The sequence below is a fragment of the Girardinichthys multiradiatus genome, chromosome Y, assembly GCF_021462225.1.
Source record: "Girardinichthys multiradiatus isolate DD_20200921_A chromosome Y, DD_fGirMul_XY1, whole genome shotgun sequence".
In the NCBI taxonomy this organism is placed as follows: Eukaryota; Metazoa; Chordata; class Actinopteri; order Cyprinodontiformes; family Goodeidae; genus Girardinichthys; species Girardinichthys multiradiatus.
Window position 1 is genome coordinate 20804757 of NC_061818.1, and position 22129 is coordinate 20826885.

Below are 22129 nucleotides of genomic sequence, written 5' to 3' on the forward strand. Positions count from 1 at the left end.
GCCACATGAAATGACTACAACAAGGTAAAACACTAAATGTAACCATGGTACAACTGCAAAATCGTCCTTTTCCAAAATGGATCTTATGAGTCGCCATACGACCTACAGAATGATACTCATAATCTGGATAAAATACAAATCTGTTTTGTGTTGCATAACTAATAAATACATTTACTTTGAACAGCTAGTAATTTCAATATTGCTACTTACCAGGGGCTAACAAAAAAAAAGTCAACAATTATGTTATTCTAAATTATTTTTATGCCTGCACAAATAAAAGCTTATCAGCACAAGACAAGCAGGTGAACTGATTTGCTTTTAACCTCTAGCAAAGCTAATCTTTGTATCTGTATACATAAAACATACAAAACAAAATACAGCAGAAAGTCAATAGTAAAGAACGATACTTTCATGCCAGACTGCACAGATCCGACACCATATCAACTAATGTTACTTCAGCTTTGATAATGTGCATCTCAGGTTTCAAAGTTTGCGGAGTAAAGAGTGCATTTAGGTCATCTATGTATGTTGACATAAATATGAACATGACTCTGTGTGTGTGGGTTTTAAAGAAAGGGCATCTCTACATGATGTTTCAAGTGTCCACCTCACCTCGCTTTCCTTGTTTTCGTACTTGTTGGCGTTCTTGCCTTGGCTCTTTCTCCTCAGTTTTTTCAGATCTGCCTGGGACCTCTCCAGAGAATCCTGCTTCATCTTGTGCTCCATCTGGTACCTCTTAAATGTGGCCTAAACCAGAGGAATGACTCATGTGAATGCTGGAACAAGAAGCTGGTGATATTTGTCAAAAAAAAGTTTCAAGCTGTCCCATCCCTTAAAAAGCCAATATTTTTAAATTCCTAAGCTAACAATTTTTTGATCAAAGAAGTCCCCCCCCCTGCTGCTGTGAGCCCACAGTCTCCTTTACCTGAGAAAAATGTGTCATGTTCTCGGTTTGTCCTGGTTTATGCAAGAAATATTTCTGTTTGTGCCACTCAAGAGATATTAACAAAGATTTAAGCATAGGAGTTCAAAGGTCAACCAGGCTCCTTTACATTACCTAACTCAAACAAAAAATTGATGTTAATCGTTTGTGCTATTTATATTGAAAAACTTTTTGCCTTTTCCTTGTGACCACCATGGAAGGCTTTAACCTTTGGATGACCTTTAAACTTTAAACTTTCAGAATTATGGTTAGTGCACAAACCATTGACACCATTCTTGTTTAAGTTGGGTAATTTTAAAGGGCCTGATTCAGCTGTAATGTTCTACTTATATATTTTAGTAATGTCTTCAAAATTAAGGTAGCACAGGTTTTTGCTGCACAAACCAGCTACCTTGCTTCAAGCAAATATTTGCTTGAAGCAAATATTTGCAGCAAGCTACAAGAACTAGCCTGTCTGTTGGGAGAATAAATAGCTTACTGGTTTGAATAACTTTAAATAAGAGGTGTAGGCAGTCCATGATTTTCTCTATTTACATATAGTTTAGGGTAGCATCCCCCGCCCCCACCTGTTGCTGCGAGCTATCAATCCGTTGTATTTCAGAGCTGAGTGAGGGGAAAACGTTAGGGTCAGCGGGTTAATACCTAAGCATTGACTGTGTGTTGAGAGAAAAGTTTGAAGCAAACCACAAGAGCTAGCATGTCTGCCCAGAGAATAAACAGCCCACTGCAGCCTAGCCCTAAATAACATCAGAATATGAAAATCCCAATGTCAGACTAGAAACAGGCCTAGGCCACTTTCCTAGAAAACTAGATCAAATATTACACAACTCATTAACTTTTTGGCAATTTTTGTCATTGTTGCTTTTCATAAGTATACAAAACTATTCATTGCTAATATTTTAACCTGGATTTGGTATGCCATGGTTTTAGAAATTCACAATTTCAAAACCACAAAATGCTCCCCATACTGTTGCTGTGGTTTACATCACTTTTAATGGGATGCCAGAGACACTGTGAGGTTTTCTCTAGAAAAGGTAATTTAAAGTAGGGCTTCCCAATACAAACATTCCTAACAAGCTAAAAGAGCTAGCATGCCTGTTGGGAGAGAAAACAACCTACCGCAGAGTTGCTACTGAGCAGCTATGCAAATTTAACTTTAGGAAAAAAAACTTTGTCGTTATTAACTGGCTTCAAACATGTCAGCCAACACAGACAGTATGACTTGTGTCGCCGCTGGATAAATGGAACCTCCTTTGTCCTTTGTGTTGTGCCTGAGATAACCCACTGTAAATAATTATCATCCCTACAGTCATAATTATAGTCCGAATTGCTACATGTGATAAGATTATGGTGCTCTTTTCAGTGTGAATAAAACCTTCACATTTATCAAGCATCTTTAGCTGAACCATCCTGTCCTTGATCTCCATTATCAGAAATTGGAAAAAAAAAATTTTCATCAAACATTACGTTTTTCTCGTCTATCCTTCCTTGTGGTCAGTGAATCAATATGCAAATCATAATAATACACTCTTACATGAAAGTGTGTTTTGTTACGGCTGCAGCTGCATTATGACTTGGAGATATACACAGAAACTACTTACTGTCATATATTTGACATCCATGTCAGTCTTCCTCTCCAGCTCGGCTATTATCTCCCTGTGGAACTTCTTAAACTTCAGGTGGAGAGGAGGAGGGACATAAACAGAAAATGATTAGAAACATGGTAGGAGCAAGAAGGACTGGCTATTCAGCTTTGCTGTCAACAACAACAACAAGAGAAAATGCAATCAATGTCAGAGAGAAATGCATAGTGATTATAGAGTGTATTGGTGAGTGTCTGCGAGGGTGAGAGCCAAGTCCAAGGTTGTGCTTATGAATGAGTCAGAAACAAAGCGTGGGAATGCCCATTGTCCTCCATTACATCCTCCCTTTCTCTGCAGCTCTCATTTATCTGCAGGTGTCAGCACGTTCATCGAAGCATTGTTGCAATGCAGCGACAGCTCCCAAGGAAACATTATCATATACATATCACACAGCATGGAGACACCAAGTTAAACTGAGGCTTTAACTCAAAAACTACAGTTTATTAAGAAGAAAACCCACCCACAGGTTCTGCTGCTAACCAACACTGTCTCAGAGGACTGCATCGCATCTTTTCTGCATGTTTAATGAGATCCTCTCACACTGGTGCAGTTCATTTCTCAAACAGAAAATATCAAGCAACATTATATGAAAATAACATGTTTCTCTAATGGTTTTTTCCACAGTTCTTCAACAATATAACTGTCTCCATTAAGGCACATTAGACACCGAATAAGCCAATGAGAAAAGGCCCAAAAAAGGGTGAATGAGTTTGAGTAATTTCCTAAACAGAAAGTTCCAGCAGCAGCAGCTGCACAGAATCACAAACTAAATCTCTAATCTGATTAGGGAAGATGAGACTTTCATCTCTGTGAGCTTCAATTTCTATAAAAATAGAAAAAAAGAGAAAGTTTTAACATGCTCTGTAAGGGTCGATATGTTACAGTAAGACATGAGTAATGTAACGATTACATCTTCGTTTATATGTTAACATGCCCCCCCCCACACTCTTTTTTTTATTATCTGGTGATCATTTTAGGTGTGTAACAACTTGCAGGAACTCTTTTGTTAAGCATGTCCATTTTAAGTCTAATGTCTTTTACTCTTACATGTCTTTAATATTAAAGTGATGTAGTTTTCACCCTCTAAACACCTCCATGTCAAACAATGCACTCATTCAAAAGCAGTAGTAGATGCTGCAATCTATTAATAAGCTATCAAATCATTTTAAATTTTTATTCCCCACAATGGGAAAGTTGTTGAATGTTGAATACAGTAAAAAAAATAATAATAAAACATCGAAAATTACTTTTCTTTAAAATGAAATGAAAATATTACAGAATTCATGAGTTTATAGTATAAAAGCAGGGTGATTAGAAATGTGGCTTTAATGGAAGTCAATGAGACACTTTTGGCCACTCAGGTGTCCTGAGGGAATACAGGTCCTTCTCAAAAGATTAGCATATTGTGATAAAGTTCATTATTTTCTATAATGTAATGATGAACATTTAATATTCATATATTTTAGATTCATTGCACACTAACTGAAATATTTTAGGTCTTTCATTGTCTTAATACGGATGATTTTGGCATACAGCTCATGAAAACCCAAAATTCCTATCTCACAAAATTAGCATATTTCATCCGACCAATAAAAGAAAAGTGTTTTTAATACAAAAAACGTCAACCTTCAAATAATCATGTACAGTTATGCACTCAATACTTGGTCGGGAATCCTTTGGCAGAAATGACTGCTTCAATGCGGCGTGGCATGGAGGCAATCAGCCTGTGGCACTGCTGAGGTCTTATGGAGGCCCAGGATGCTTCGATAGCGGCCTTTAGCTCATCCAGAGTGTTGGGTCTTGAGTCTCTCAACGTTCTCTTCACAATATCCCACAGATTCTCTATTGGGTTCAGGTCAGGAGAGTTGGCAGGCCAATTGAGCACAGTGATACCATGGTCAGTAAACCATTTACCAGTGGTTTTGGCACTGTGAGCAGGTGCCAGGTCGTGCTGAAAAATGAAATCTTCATCTCCATAAAGCTTTTCAGCAGATGGAAGCGTGAAGTGCTCCAAAATCTCCTGATATCTAGCTGCATTGACCCTGCCCTTGATAAAACACAGTGGACCAACACCAGCAGCTGACACGGCACCCCAGACCATCACTGACTGTGGGTACTTGACACTGGACTTCTGGCATTTTGGCATTTCCTTCTCCCCAGTCTTCCTCCAGACTCTGGCACCTTGATTTCCGTATGACATGCAGAATTTGCTTTCATCCGAAAAAAGTACTTTGGACCACTGAGCAACAGTCCAGTGCTGCTTCTCTGTAGCCCAGGTCAGGCGCTTCTGCTGCTGTTTCTGGTTCAAAAGTGGCTTGACCTGGGGAATGCGGCACCTGTAGCCCATTTCCTGCACACACCTGTGCACGGTGGCTCTGGATGTTTCTACTCCAGACTCAGTCCACTGCTTCCGCAGGTCCCCCAAGGTCTGGAATCGGCCCTTCTCCACAATCTTCCTCAGGGTCCGGTCACCTCTTCTCGTTGTGCAGCGTTTTCTGCCACACTTTTTCCTTCCCACAGACTTCCCACTGAGGTGCCTTGATACAGCACTCTGGGAACAGCCTATTCGTTCAGAAATGTCTTTCTGTGTCTTACCCTCTTGCTTGAGGGTGTCAATAGTGGCCTTCTGGACAGCAGTCAGGTCTGCAGTCTTACCCATGATTGGGGTTTTGAGTGATGAACCAGGCTGGGAGTTTTAAAGGCCTCAGGAATCTTTTGCAGGTGTTTAGAGTTAACTCGTTGATTCAGATGATTAGGTTCATAGCTCGTTTAGAGACCCTTTTAATGATATGCTAATTTTGTGAGATAGGAATTTTGGGTTTTCATGAGCTGTATGCCAAAATCATCCGTATTAAGACAATAAAAGACCTGAAATATTTCAGTTAGTGTGCAATGAATCTAAAATATATGAATGTTAAATTTTTATCATTACATTATGGAAAATAATGAACTTTATCACAATATGCTAATATTTTGAGAAGGACCAGTAGTGTGTGTGATGCTTATTTCCATCCTGGGTGCATGTGTGTACGTGTTAAGAAAGTTCCCAGTTTAGCTTTAAATGTTTTGGGGATGTATTTTAAGATATGGCCAGAAGTTTGTTTTCTTTTTTTTTTTAAGAAACTAAAACAAAACAGAACAAAACATAACATATACTGCATACAGAAAATACAAATAATTTAGTGCAAAAACAAAAACAACTACTAAAAATAAATTGATGCCATAGGGTTGAAGCTTTTTAATGGGAGATATAATTTGGCCGCTTTAGGACAGTCAAATTTTTTTTTACCTTTTTATTAAAAAACAGTAACATAACAGAACAAAAGCAGAACGAAATTATAATAACTTGGACTACAGTTAGGCTACAGTTTCAGGGTGCCACCCTTCTACAATCTGTGCCTCTGCCTGGCCCCCCAAGAAAATAACTTTAGACACGCCCCTGCCACAGACACACACTCAAACACTACGGATGGGGGGGCTGTGCTCAGGATGCATGGCCTTTGCTTGCTCGAGCACAGGCTCGGACTGTGGGCCCTTGTCTGGTGGCCTATGGTTCCCAGTGGTGTGTCGAACTGGTTGAGGTGTCCAGTGTGAAGTTTCCACAGTTGGTGGTGATTTGGGGACCCAAGTCATTTGTCGGTGTTTATTCACTGTTTTATTCATTTTAAAGTCAGTCATGTCATCTACCGCTTCATTCTTCCTTTTGCTGATACACTTTATGAAAATTCTAATTTTCATCAGGAGATGGCACTTGCCTACACTACCAAAACTTCCAATACCTGATTTAACGACCATGTGCTTTACTGTGCTTAACTGACCAGCAAGCGCTCCTGACCAAAACCCCACAGATAATCTTGGAAGTATTGTCAAAAAGGAAGATGGGAGACCCAACAATGCAGATGAGCTTTCAGACCCCTAACAAAGCATCCTGGGTTTCATTGACACCTCAACAGAGCCACAGGCTGATACCCTCCATGCCACGCTGCATCGATGCAGCAATTCATGCCTAAAAGAGCCCCAACCAAGCATTGAGTGCATACTGTACAATACATAGACACACCTTTCAGTAGGTTGATATTTCTGTGTTAAAAATAATTTTTTTATTAGTCTTTTGAGATACAGGATTTAAGGTTTTTATCTATAAGCCATAATTATTAAAAGACACAGAATTAAACATTTAAAAATATCTGAGTCTATATAATGTGTTTGAATTCCTTCCATGAAATGAATTACTGTATCAAATTAGCTTTTAAAATAACTTTTTTGTAGGGTTTTTTCTTTTATAATAAACAATCACATTATACTGGCATTTAAAGGGTTAAAATCATGAAAGTTATTGAAGATTTGGGTTTATTTAGTTTTGAGCAAGTCTGAAGTTGTTCAAGAGATTTGTAACAACAAAAAGCAAAAAAAAAATATTGAAGTATGATTCATAGCAGTTTTCGTGTGTATATTGTGCCACAAAGGTGTTTTTAAACCGTTCGTTCTAGACTGAACAGGACATTTTTGAACCATACTAAAAGTCCTCACTACGTCAGCACTTTCTCAAAGGAACATGTCAAATTGCCCTGGCTAATATTAGAATGCATAGAGTGCGACTTTAAGCTTTTGCAGCTAAGGGTGAATAAAGCTGCGCATCGCCAGATACAGGTCCTTCTCAAAGAATTAGCATATTGTGATAAAGTTCATTATTTTCCATAATGTCATGATGAAAATTTAACATTCATATATTTTAGATTCATTGCACACTAACTGAAATATTTCAGGTCTTTTATTGTCTTAATACGGATGATTTTGGCATACAGCTCATGAAAACCCAAAATTCCTATCTCACAAAATTAGCATATCATTAAAAGGGTCTCTAAATGAGCTATGAACCTAATCATCTGAATCAACGAGTTAACTCTAAACACCTGCAAAAGATTCCTGAGGCCTTTAAAACTCCCAGCCTGGTTCATCACTCAAAACCCCCATCATGGGTAAGACTGCCGACCTGACTGCTGTCCAGAAGGCCACTATTGACACCCTCAAGCAAGAGGGTAAGACACAGAAAGACATTTCTGAACGAATAGGCTGTTCCCAGAGTGCTGTATCAAGGCACCTCAGTGGGAAGTCTGTGGGAAGGAAAAAGTGTGGCAGAAAGCGCTGCACAACGAGAAGAGGTGACCGGACCCTGAGGAAGATTGTGGAGAAGGGCCGATTCCAGACCTTGGGGGACCTGCGGAAGCAGTGGACTGAGTCTGGAGTAGAAACATCCAGAGCCACCGTGCACAGGCGTGTGCAGGAAATGGGCTACAGGTGCTGCATTCCCCAGACCTGGGCTACAGAGAAGCAGCACTGGACTGTTGCTCAGTGGTCCAAAGTACTTTTTTCGGATGAAAGCAAATTCTGCATGTCATTCAGAAATCAAGGTGCCAGAGTCTGGAGGAAGACTGGGGAGAAGGAAATGCCAAAATGCCAGAAGTCCAGTGTCAAGTACCCACAGTCAGTGATGGTCTGGGGTGCCGTGTCAGCTGATGGTGTTGGTCCACTGTGTTTTATCAAGGGCAGGGTCAATGCAGCTAGCTATCAGGAGATTTTGGAGCACTTCATGCTTCCATCTGCTGAAAAGCTTTATGGAGATTTCATTTTTCAGCACGACCTGGCACCTGCTCACAGTGCCAAAACCACTGGTAAATGGTTTACTGACCATGGTATCACTGTGCTCAATTGGCCTGCCAACTCTCCTGACCTGAACCCCATAGAGAATCTGTGGGATATTGTGAAGAGAACGTTGAGAGACTCAAGACCCAACACTCTGGATGAGCTAAAGGCCGCTATCGAAGCATCCTGGGCCTCCATAAGACCTCAGCAGTGCCACAGGCTGATTGCCTCCATGCCACGCCGCATTGAAGCAGTCATTTCTGCAAAAGGATTCCCGACCAAGTATTGAGTGCATAACTGTACATGATTATTTGAAGGTTGACGTTTTTTGTATTAAAAACACTTTTCTTTTATTGGTCGGATGAAATATGCTAATGTTGTGAGATAGGAATTTTGGGTTTTCATGAGCTGTATGCCAAAATCATCCGTATTAAGACAATAAAGACCTGAAATATTTCAGTTAGTGTGCAATGAATCTAAAATATATGAATGTTAAATTTTCATCATTACATTATGGAAAATAATGAACTTTATCACAATATGCTAATATTTTGAGAAGGACCTGTATGTCTGCTTCAATTGACCTCTTTCACAAACTGTAACTAAAGCATATTTTAAACCTACATTAATTGAATTACTGACCTCAGAACCTTCATGTGCTCTCTCTGAAACTGCCCATCTTAAACCAGATGGGGCAGTGGTAAAGATTTGGCTTAAAATGACTGAAATACTTTATGGCTCAGTTTACACAAAAAGCTTAATTCAAAAAAGATATTTGTTATTTTTTCATTTAAAAAGGCTTTTAGCTTTTTACAGTATTATCACTTCCAGGATTTCTCTTGAAAAAGTTGTCAGCCTTCTCTTGCCTTTTTCTTTTCTGCATCTTAATTATACTAAGAGACAAAAAGACAATTCAAAGCTTGACAATGTCATGAATCTGACTGACATGACAGAGAGGCTGCTTTATTTGGTTAACGTATCCTAGCACGTCCAGAGAAACAATATGTTAGCATTAAGCAACTTCTGTGTTGCTACATTCGATGTATCCTCAGCACGAACTGATCGTAAAACAAACACAAGACAGGTGGGACTTAAGGCAGGAAAGCCAATCAGCAGCCAGTGTCAGGTTTCAACAGGAGAGGTAGGGGGAGAGGAACGGGATAGAGGAGGAAAGAGACTGGAAGCACTGTAGGAAAAGTGTGGGTGTTAAAACACCAACATCCCCCACGGTTGCAACGCTCACACTCGCCAGCCTGTAGCTGCGCGTGGTAACAGATTCAGCTGATTCATGTGGCGATTTTCTTCCACAGAAAGTTGCTGTTAGTTTAGCAAAAACGGGCGGGATTTGGCGTTAGATGCTTTTGTCAATAAAAGTCAAAGTGACAAAGTGCTAATTTGTCAACACTGTAAATGCTATATAAACTGATTGACAGCTCTGGTTGGTGTGGCCAATCAGATTCCAGGGGTAGCCAGTGCCACACCCAGCCACCCCTGTGGGTCTGTTGTAATGTGAAGAGTTGTGATAAATGCAGATGTGTACGTCTAAAGTGCATTCAAATTGGAGTTGTGGCTGGGGTGTACAAGTGGTGCTCCTTTGAGCTCAATAACTTGTGAATCTTTCCCAAACTCTTGAAAGGGCTTAGTTTCACACTCCTCTTGTAGCTGTGGGTATACCTGTTGGCTGAGCACCTTTTTCTCCAAGACTTTTTCTTTTCCCTAAATTTTCCATTAATATGGTTGAGTACAGCAATCCGAAGAAATTAGCAATAATATTTTGTGGCTAATCTTCCATGTGGAGGGTGTCAATGACTGTCGGCTGTCTTATTTAGTAGGCTGTAATAAAATTTCTGTATACATCTTTTTATTAGAAAGCACAGATGGTAGAGTTGTGATTAATTGTTTTGAAAGGGAATGTACGTTACTAAGTCCAATCAAGCTGCATTACAACACAAACTTACGGAAAAACACCAGGGGGTGAATCAGCCATGACACACTCAGATAAATCAGTGGGAAGCATGTGCATGTGCAGATACAAGTTTAATGAATCTCAAAGCAACAGCTACAGCTGATGTTTTGTTTCCAGGGCTTGTTTAGACTTGCCCTTGTACTCAAAGAAAAAATAAAGAACAGCTCTCATCGTCATTAAAACACTTTATATTTCAGTTGCCCATGTGGCTACTGTACATGTAGGTGGGAAAGGAGGCGAGGTATTTTCTATTTATGGGCATGCAAGAAAGAACTACCGGTTGAATGCGTCAGAAACAGCATGTTGCTGTGGAAATATACTGAGCAACAGGTTTACAGAGCGAGTGTGTCTGACAAAATGCATCAGGCTTAGGTAACAATCACTGAGCGATCAGACAACATTTAAACTGGCAATCTGTATGAGTCTAAAAGCATCTGTGGCACTTACATTTTCCTCCATTTCGAGATGAGCCATCCTGTGCACCTCAGAGATTTCCACCAGCACTGCACCTGAGAAGTGGAAAGAAACAAGGGACAGGTTAATGTCAGAAGACTTTTTTCATGTTTGTTTTTTCCTTCAATCCTTCCTGCTCTACAAGATAAAGCTTATTGAACCTTACTGCACAACGACAACAATGTACCTGGCAAGGAGCACAGTGTGTACCGTATGAACTGTACTACAGTGTAACAAGTCAAAGTAATTGTGAAAATCTTACATTCATGAGACCAAAGGTATAAAAGCCCATTATGTTTGACATCAAATAAAAGGCCTACAGGTACCTTACCTAGAAAAACTCCACCACCTGCTGCTTGGGTAATCAAAAACAGCTTTAATAAACGTTTGTTGCTGCAAGTGCTATAAAGCAATTACATTGGGATTATGAAGGAAATAAGATAAATATTATGATCAGACCAAGTTATTAATTTTAAATTACAAAAAATATGTGTCTAAGTTATGTGCATGCCGTATTATAATCTAAAGCGTTTTGCATTGGGTTGGTTATCTGATGTCCTTCAGCACTGGATCAAAATGACACGTCAAGCTCGGCAGCAATAGGCTATGCCCTGAAGAAACTTCCGAACCTATGTTTTTTTATCCAATTTACTACCTTTCCTTGGATTTGTCTCTATGCTTTTATGTAGTTTTCCAATGGAGAACAAATTAAGCTCAATGACGATTTTTATGTACAGCAAACTGTGAATGAACTGACTGGCATTAAGTCAATTTAACTTTTCAAATGTTTTAAACATCAAAATCCCTTAAAATCCCAATAAATCATCAGCGTAAAACCATTACATGTTTGGTAACTATATACTTAAACTGGTTTGTTGATACTGCTTTTTGTTGCAGAGGAACTGAACAGCTTGATTTTATCAGGTAGTTCACTTTGTGTGAGGCAGCCTTCCCAATGACTTGTGTTTGTTTTTTAACCATGCAGCCAGACTGCTTTGGTTCTGGGCAATGTAGCTCACAGATTTAAACAACTTTACTCATCGGCCTTGAGTTAAGCTGTTTTTTCCCCACAGGAACGCATCGCTTTATTGATGCAGGCAAAACAAGAAGAATAGTGAATCAATAAAGCTAAAGTAGATAATCCTTGCTAACCAGAAAACAGCAGCTTTTCCCTATTTTGGTGAAATGTAACTAAAATGTCAGATATGTGCTGGGGATCATTTCCTGTTGTCACAGAACAAGACTTATGACTATTTGTTTTATGATTTCCAAATAGTGTTCACGCTGCTATATTCACAGTCTTGGTATTCTCCACTTTATATCCATGTTACAGCCATAAACTACAATGTATTTTGGGGGAATTTTATACGACAGACCAACTCAAAGAAGTGCATAATGTTGAAAGGAAGAAGAATTATGTGGTTTTTAACATTAAAACAATACAAAAATGAGGCATACCTTTCTACTCACTCCTTTACGCTGATACTCCCCAAAACAATACAGTGTAACCAATTCACTTAAGAAGTCACCTAATTGGAAAAGGTCGACCTGTGTGCAACTGAATTTCAGTATAAATACACCTGTTCTGTTAGTTGGTTAGTTAACATTGGTGATAAACAAGGATCCTGAAAACCAAGAAACACAACAGGAAGGTCAAGGATAAAGTGGTGGAGAAGTTGAAAGCGTTGTCCATTTTATGCAGGGGACAAAGAAAACAAGTGGATGAAGGTATTCACAGCAGATAAGACCCCAATTGAACTCCCTGTCCTACTTGCAAAACTCTACATGTGGTGGAAAACTAGCACTGCACATCAGCCTAAACAGCAGCCCCACAGTGAAACATGGTAGTGGCATCATCATGCTTTGGGGAGTAACAGGGAAGCTGATCACAGTTATTGGGAAGAAGGATGGATCCAAATACAGAACAATCTTTCTGCATCTTGAATGGTTAAACGGTCTAGAAAAAGCATATTCATGTATTGAAATCAGGTCAAACTAAGGTCTCGACCTAAGCATTTGTTGCATGAATTAATCTCTGTTCCCATGGGGTTTTCCTTCCAACCTGACTGAGCTGGAGCCGTTTTGCAAAGAAAAACAGACAAAAATAGGGTTGTAACATCAACACGTAAAACTTTCAGCAGCATGAACACTTTTGCAAGGCCTCCTTTGTAGCAGCCAAAAGCAAGTCTACTGGTAATCTATGCATTTAGGGGTGAGACTATGACCTCAAGGTAATTTCTAAAAACTGATTGTGCACAGGGAAAGGCATCCACTCGAGATTTTTAAAAGAAATTCAAGACTGGATTATCCTGAAATAAATAAAGATGATTATAGCTTCATTTCAATGCCTAGTTTGGTTTCGAAGGTGAACACAGTCCAAGGACCTTAAATCATGTTTACAACCACCTGGCAGCAAATTCAATACTTGACAGCCAATAAATTTGCTGCCAGGTGGATATCTCACAAGGAGATGTACATGCATCAGTATGTAAACAGCACCCTTCCCTTGGCTGTCACACCACACCTTCCCTGCCTCACCTTGCTTTATGGTGAAACTGGCTGTCAGACTTCCAACAGTTTGGAAGGAAAAAAAAGGCTTTAAAACAGAAACAGACAGAAATGCAAAGGCTTTTAGGGCAGTAGGGGAGCAAATAAGAAATAATGCTAAGAATGTGTAAAGAGAGGTAGAGACGGGAAGTAGAGGGTGACACGGGAGTGGATTTTCTCTCCTGTCCCATCCCGCTCCACAGAAAAATGTCTTGTCCCATCCCAATCCCAGGCCAGCATAACGAAAAAAATCCTGTCCCATCCCACTCCTGGTAAATTGACTCCCACTCCCGTCCCGCTCCCATTCAGAACGACTCCCAGTCCTGTGACTCTCCCATTTTTGTTTTCTTCATTTAGTCTTTTGGCAATTTCTTTGTTTGAAGGACCAGTTAGGTCCCTGTTTTTAGTTGTAGTAAAGGCCAGTTAAAGTAAAAAGAATAATAATGAAGAAATAATAAAATATCAAACAAGGAAACAGACCATGCCTATCTTAGTTGAATAAACAAAATGTACATAGTTATATTTTACTCATTTATTAAGTGATAATTTCCTTTGAACAATGACATCACTTTTATGTTTCAAGTTGCTGGAACGAAAGAAAAATGCACCTAGTAAGAGAACTGTACTCAGTGAACAGAAAGGCAAAAAGGCATTACCTTCACAATTTAGAAACTGTACCTCAATGGTTCACAGCCCTGGTCCTCAGGGACCCCTTCCCTGCAGGTTTTAGATGTTTGTCTGCTCCAGAACACCTGATTCAAATTCTGACATGACCTCCTATACAGGCATCAAGAATGGAGGGTCAAACTGGACAAAATTAATACAATAAAATCATCATTAAATAAATAAATGTTGTGAATGTCTCATAAGTGAAGTAAATGTAACATGAAAGAAATGTAACATTAAATGTCCCATTAAATTAAAGGTACCATTTATTTATTTAATACATCATTAGAAACAATAAATGTACCATTATATCATGAAATGGATTATTATTCAATTAAATGTGCCACTGAATAATTAAGTATAATTTTAAAGACGACATGACGTAATTAGTGGTACACTTAATATTTAATGATGTATTAAATAAATTGTACATTTAATGGTACATTCAATTTTTTTCTATTTCACAACATATTTATTTAATATCTTCCCTTGATGAAGCCTTTCAACGAGGTCCGCGAGGGGACATGGGGGAATTTTTTCTCTTTTGTGTCCCCACGCAATAGTCTTTGCGTTATCTCGCAATACTTTGTGGGATAGTTTCCAAACCAGATAACTTCAAAAATGAAACAAACACTACACCCGTTTTGAGATTTATTGAGTTTTATTTTGAAATCAGCCTTAAATAAAATTATCTTCAAATCAGACTAAAAGACAGTTTTTATCCACAAGCTGTCAAACAAACTACTGAACAATAAAACTGCACGAAACCACATCTATGACACTTTGTTTGCTCATTACTGCTGCATGATGTGTACTTTTTTTTGTACGCAGTGTTTTTGTTTTTATCGTGATTTGAACGGTTCTTCTTATCCTAAGCAATTAATCGCATTGTTTACTGCGTGTTAACCTGCATATGACAAATAAACCAATGACATATCAGTGCTGTTTGTTTTATGAGCAGTTTGTCATCTGTGCTGCTGCTCCAAAAGGCCGAACGCTAAAGTATTGCGTGGGGACGCAAAAAAAAATTCCCCATGTCCCCTCACGGGCTCCGTACCTTTCCCTTCTACTGTGGCAAAGGCTCTTAAATCTTTAGAAAACATGCAGCAATTTTGCTGGTCAGATGAGACTTGACACATGTTGGTACTTTTGGTTTGATGAATGAAGAGATGCAGGACTGATTTAATCCAGAATCTGCCTTACAAGTGTCCCTTAATCACTGGTGAACTTGATTACAACTAAACACGTTTTACAAGCAGCAGACTGCGTGTTAACACCGCTACATTCAACTCTCCTGAAGTTCGGTAATATTTACGACTTTCCTGTCAGCTCTATGAGTTTAATAGATAAGTCCTTATTTCTGACTTTACGTTACAAATCCAATTTTACCACGTCCAGTTCTCCACCTGCGTTTGTTCCCTCCATTCCGAACGCAGGTGGAAAACATCGATCAGAAGCACTGTTGGCTTCTGGGTCATGTAGTTCGTTTGATTCGCATTATAGTATAGGCTTCTTGAAAAAAAAACTACACAATGATCCAAGTTTTTTTTTCTTAAAGTTTATAACAAAGTCTCAGTTTTACATTTCCAAAGACAATTGATCCTAGTTTATTTTCCCTCCTATTGGTTAGCTCCAGCTCCCGTCTGTTCCCCTACATTTTTTATCCTGTACCGTCCCAATCACGTGATCTTTACTGATGCTGTCTCCCGTCCCGCAGAATTCCTATGGGAATCCCGTGACCCGTGGGACTCTCGCAAAAAATTTCAGCCTCTAACGGGAAGATAAATGGAGCAACAAGAGTGTTAAAGCATTGTATGTGGTGCGAATTAAAATTGTTAAGGAATGAGACTAGAGAAAAATGTTGGCAAAAAATAAGAAAAGTCAATACTGCATGAGAGCAGAGCTCGATGGAATAAAAATAAAACCAGGAATAAAATAACTGCGGAGGCCTGGATGTCTAATACACCAGGGCCCGTATTCACAAAGATTCTCAGAGTCCTTTCAGAGAGCTCCTATCTTAGCCTCCAAGGAGTCTTAGCTTAGGAGTGATTCAACTAGCTGCTGAGAGTGACTCTGAGCAATGTGACGCTGTCTTCTAAGAGCCGTGATTGGTTGTTAGAAAAAAACAAAAACAACGGATCCTAGTAATAATTACAGAGAAATTAACTGATCATAGAATTTTGACTGGATTAAGAAATGCGTAAATCATAATGATGATACTTAGCAAAATGAAACCAATTGTCACACAGCATCAAAATGTCAGAACGTGGCTTATTTACATGCTCGTCATTATTTTGATTTGCTTGTTGTTATGTTTACTTGCCATGTTGGTAATTTTCCTACTTCAGATCAGTCTGTTGTTCCCATTGCTTTCACGCATCAGCCTGGTCTGTGAGTAGGGCTGGTACCTGCTGCGATCAGAAGCTAGAGAGGAGATTGCAGCACTCAAGCGAACTTCTCCGCTGACAGGTGGGACTTGTAGATGACCATTTAGGCGTAGGCTACTGACATCATCATGTACAATACAGCAAACACTTCACCTCATTTATATCTTACTTCCATGTATATAGTGTTTAGATTATTGTACTTTATCTTGTCTAGTCTGTATTTATGTATTTTCAAGTTTTTCCAAATTTTTGAAAAGCATTTTACAGTCTGAATATATTTAAATAATTCTGTACTGTGTTCGTAATTTTATTCACTTTTTCTTCATGGTTATTCATTATTGTTTTTTATTTTATTTATCCTTTCTAATATTACCTTACTAGAGGTGCATCTTTCATGCCGCCGAAACAGTTTAATTCCCCCTAGGGAGATGATAAGATGACCTTATTTCTATATTAATAATTGTATGATTGTTAAAGAAGTTTATGTGTTCATTTACTTGACTATTAAGGGCTGGATCCCTGCATAGAGTCAGTCGCGTTTTAGTAATTCACTGTTGATTCACTGTTTATTGTACAGAGAATATCTCTCCTTTCTCTCCACCATCTTCCCTTCTTAGGCTTACTAAAAGTCCCCCTCACAACTTTTAACATTAGTTCACCTTAGGACTCATCTTATGGTGCTTTGTGAAAAACGTTTATCTTACCGAGGTAAAAAATTAAAATAAAAAAATCTTGGACTTCAAGAAATTCTAAGATTTTTCTGAGAATGACGTCACTAGGATCTACTTTTAGTTTTAGGATTCTTTGTGAATACCGGCCCAGGTCTTAATATTCCCTTACAGGAAGAAAATGTCAGCAGGTGTGGTTCTGAGTTAAATACCGGACAAACAGGTTTATTTGCACAGCACATAAGTCTGTTGTTTGAGTGATGTGCGGTGCATCCAAGTAATGATGTTTTAAATTATTCACTGCATAGAAAAATGGCTTCGTTTCTGTAACGCCACTGCCATTAACAGTCTCATTCCAGCAGGTCCCACTCATTTGTTCACTGTCGTCACGATCGGCATCAAATGTTGCCGGGAAACAGGTGTGCTCAAATCAGAGAGTTTGTGAGGGCAAAAAGTGTGTCATGATGACAAGACGCCCAAATGCAACCCACCACCATTAGCTAACAACAAATAAGAAAACCCACACCCATAGCCTGCAGGCTTGTTTGCCCAGGCTGTAAAAATGGGGCTGGACTCTTTAGAGCAGTAGGATACAAAGGCTGATTGCTATAAAAATGTAGCTTCTCATGAATGACCTCTTTATTCTACAGAAATAACTGTGCTATTTAAAAACAACGCTAAAGTTTGTTAAAAAGCAAGGAAATAATTGTTCTTATAAATACCCACAAGAATGTTTACAAGATAATTGTAAATGTAGCATTTTTAACTACAAATAAGTAATGCATGACTTTCTGTTTCCATGGGGAAAAATGCAACATAGGCCGAGTTCAAGGGAACATGCCGTTCAAGTGAGGCCGAAGTATCCTGATTTAGGAAGGTGTCTAAAGAACATTCCTACTCTTCAAAACTTGCCCAAATCTGCAGTTTGTGCAATACTTAAAATGTTTAAAACAACCAAAACTGCAATGAAGCATAGGATAATAATCTGTGATGCTGTGGGCCTGTCGCTTCCCAAGAGCCTCTTGTTAAGAAGGACACCATAAACTCTTTGAAACAGCAGAAGAACATCAATAAATAAATAAAGACCCAATTGGGCTCTGCTGGGAAACTAAAATCGCATTGTCATTTGGTCTTCAAAAAGAATAATAATCAGCAAAATATGGAAGAATCAATGCAGAAATAGTTAATCTGCAACCTTTACTGATCGACCCTCCTCTATTTCCATCTCAGTCACCACACCTAAATCATACAAATAAATAAATCAGGCTTCCAGAACTCTGGCTAATCTAAAGCGGGGGTCTCTAGTCCTCAAGAGCCACTGAACTGTAACTTTGTCTACATTTGTCAATGTGAGATTATGCAAATCTCTCAAGACAAAAAAAAAGGAATCTGTTCCAAGGCTTTAGACTGATCTCCATCAGGGGAACCTATAAATATTGGTCATGCAGATTACTATAGAATATATCACTCAGTAAAATCTAAATAATATTGTCTGAAGGTAAAAAGAGCAGCAATCAAGTATTCTTGGATAAAAATGAGCTCCCTCCTTTTTTCGAGCTGATTTTGATGACATTTGATCAGTAGCCTACATAAAAAGAAACGGTTCTTCCACTGTTTTTGACTGATGACAAACTAATCCTTGCATCGGTGACAGTCACTTGGCACACCATGCAAACCATGCTAGGATTATGTAAAAACGTACCAGATACCATTTAAACACCAGCTAATGTGTGTTTTTATTGATCTTATAACAACCTTATTGTCACAACTAAATAAAACCAAAAAAATTATGTTTTTATGTTAAAATGAAGTGTGATGCTATAAGCTAAAGGGGTGAACTGAAAATTTATGAAAAACCCAGGGAAACAGAAAGCCCTGCCAAGTTTAATTGAAGAAATATACACAAACACTAAAATAGTTCAACTTTTACAAGAAACCTGTCAGAAACTCCAAAGATAAGCTGATGTAATGGTTAAACCTGCTGTGTAACATGGTCTAATTACATATAATATTTATTTAGAAAACACTATGTGAAGAAGGGGAAAATTTTCTCTGTTCTGATTAATAAAGTGTTCATTTACTGTTAGACCTGCAACAGGAGGAAGAATATGTTTGCAGCTGAGCAGTAGAGTGGGTGAGGTTGTCAGCTATGCACGGATAACATGAATGCAGCATTTGACCACAAACTTAAACTTAACTTCAGTAAGGAGGACATATCCCGCAAAATTCACCTTTTTAGCCCTTAAATACATTTTCTTGTGTACTTGTAATGCAGAAAATTTTAATGTATTCTCTCCAGGTGCTGCGTAGATATCTTTATATTCTGTTATGGTCATATTTTTCAATCTGTTCAGTTTTTTCTATACTCTATTACGTTTTTTGAAATATTACGTCACAGTATTTGCCGTGAAACTACTAAATAAGGTCATGAACTTCCGGCTAACCAGTTTCCAGCATCTGGCATTTTTACTTTTCGCTGCAATTTTGAAGTTCAAGTTCCAGAATGCTGGAGCTGCAAGTGGATAGGTCTAAATGTTCAGTTGTTGGGTGTATTAACCACTCAATTCATTACACCGTCCCCCAGCATCAGAACCTCTTCAAAGTGCCAGATATTTTATTATTCATGAAAATGTTCCTAAATCAGTGGGCAAATTCCTCTGTCTGTATGAAGCAAGGACAAGCGCCTTTAGCAACCTCCGCCAGTATAAAAAGGATTTGCTGAAAGACTTCATCTGATTAAGGAGTCAGTTCCTTAAGCTGCAAATAACGCTAAAATGACAAACTTGTGTTTGATATGATGTCCTAGCCATTGTTTTGATAGCTGTAGCTTTGTGCCTTCTGCTCATGTTAGTGCTGTGTGCTGCTTTTAGCTCCTGTACTGAGTGTTTTGAATTGTATTACTACATAAACAGTTTAGCATTGTTTATGCCGTTTTTGTCTTGTTTCTGTGCGGCAAGATAATTGTCTCTCTGTTATTAAACTTAAAAATTGGCCGAACGGGTTGGAGTGGACCTGGATGGGGGCGGGGTGGGAAGTGCCTCAGTAGCATTTAAAGAGACGGCACCAAAACGAGTTGCTCAAACACCTCAGAAGAGGGGTAAATGCAGAGCCTGTAGAGCTACGATAACAAGGAATTCAGACCAAAGCATTGCAGTTCCACTTTAAATAGCCCACAACTTAATTTAAGTGTGAAAACGAAGGATTTAAAAGCATGATATGTCCCCTTTAAACTGTAATTTTATAACAAGTGCAAAAAATATAAAAAAACTGAATCTTTTCATAATGGTCCAGTGTTTTAGTTTGAAGCTTGAATGAGGTTTTTAGGTCAAATTGGAGGGAGGTAGTTAGCCTTCAAAGAGCACAAAGTGTTTGAATGATTTAAATCCTGTCCAATTCATTTTTAATAGGAAAAGTAATTATTAGAAAAAGGTAAACAAGTATACGCGCTATAAAGACCAGAAGTCATAGCGCACACATCTGCTGAATGCTGTAAATGCTGAATAGTGAAAACGGAGTTAATGACCAACTGCGACTGAATCTCAATTAAATTCTACCTGAGCCACAAACAACTTTCTGCTGCCCTGTGAGAGATCAGATATGACTGTAAATGTTGGTGTGGAAGGAACTGGGGATAAAGGGATGATAAAGAAGAAGGTAGCAGGACAAGGTGCAGAGGTCCTTCAGTTTCTTTCAAGAGTATCTGGTTTCTGGCAATGTGTCAGTGGAGCTCAGGTTTCTACAGGACAGCTGCTCTACATCCATGAGCAAGTTCCTAATGACAATGTAGACACTCTCTTATTTACATATATTACTGGCCTTTGAGTCTGAAGACGTCATATCACAAAGCACCTGGTTTTACAGTCAGCAATCATTAGATGACATAAAACTCTGCATTTATTCACCAACTTTCTAAATTATCCAAAATAATGACACAGACAGTAGTGACCCGTCATGACAGTACAGTACAGCTCTCTTTATCTGTCACAGATTAGAGGTCCTGGAGATATCCACATGTAAAAGGTGACTTTCACCCTTAAAAATGTATTTAGTAAGCCGACCATCTGTTGATGCACACAAGATTTTTTCTATCTAAAGCATAATCGTTAAATTGCATATCAGACCATCTGACAACTTAACTAAACATGGTTTTTAAATGTATTTATGAATAATAAGCAGTTTATGTCCCTTCAGTCAGAAGCATCAAGCTGTATGTGGCATTGAAGGGCATTCATCTCAGCCCCAATTACAATATTTTTCAGTGGATATCAACACAAACGTCTGAATGCATAAAATGTAGGTGTAAATCTGTTCAAACGGATCTGCCTCCAGAGTTTGACTGAATCTATTTGTGGCAGTAGCTACAGCTGAGGAACAAGGCACACATATGCGTTGCACTTTGTGAGAAATGACTAACTGAAGGAAACAGCACGGCGGGAAGCCTCCACCATCTTGGACCGCAGCTGTTCAAGGATCCTTGTTCAACATTAAGCCCAAGTTTGGCATGATGACACATCAGTCGGATCTCAACCTGCTAGAGGCAACAATTGCTGGGATATTATGGACTATTTGTGTAGAAATGCAGCAGTGGACCCCAATAGATACATCAATACACATGGAGTCTTCAATAAACATCCAAATATACAACCACATACTCCATCTTTAAGCCAGTTATTGAATTGTTAATGACACCATTCAACCATTTTTGACATCAATGATCATCAGCTGTTTTTGAATTTATGTTAACCTCCCTTTTTTTTTTTTTTTTGCAAAATGAATCGATAGTGAAATCTTCTATTCTGTCCAAAACAGCCAATAATACATGCAAAAGACAACAAGATATAAACAAAAACAATAAATTATAATCACACTATAACATAAACCTACCACAAATTAAAACTGTCCAGAAAAAAGCAGTCTGTAAACCAAGTTAAAACATTTTAGAGTTTTTAAAAATTGTTTTTAGTGGTGCCAGAAAACGGACGCCAGCGAAACAACAGGTGGCTTTTCCCAATGTGCTGCAGAATTTAATTAGCAGTTTAGCTCCCAATCCCCAGCGGGAGAAGAGAGGCATACAGTGGCTAAATGAAAGAGTGCCACTTGTGACAGTGAGGCGAGTCCTCGTTATCTCTGGACTGCATGCTGGACAGGAGCAAGGTGAGGCTGGGGATTTGGACAGAAACAACCAGAAGACTAAACTCTGCGCCTGTTTACAC

At 38.7% G+C, this 22129-nt stretch overlaps 1 protein-coding gene across 1 annotated transcript in view; it reads right to left on the bottom strand.

Moving 5' to 3' along the window:
- Nucleotides 1-22129, bottom strand: part of LOC124864077 (brain-specific angiogenesis inhibitor 1-associated protein 2-like protein 1) — a 50901-nt gene that overhangs the window by 23811 nt on the left and 4961 nt on the right. The window contains exons 4-6 of the mRNA XM_047358699.1: nt 10643-10704; nt 2545-2616; nt 613-747 (exon numbers count right to left, since the gene is read on the bottom strand). Of these exons, the coding sequence (XP_047214655.1) occupies nt 613-747; nt 2545-2616; nt 10643-10704 (269 nt within the window). The remainder of the gene's footprint in view (nt 1-612; nt 748-2544; nt 2617-10642; nt 10705-22129) is intronic.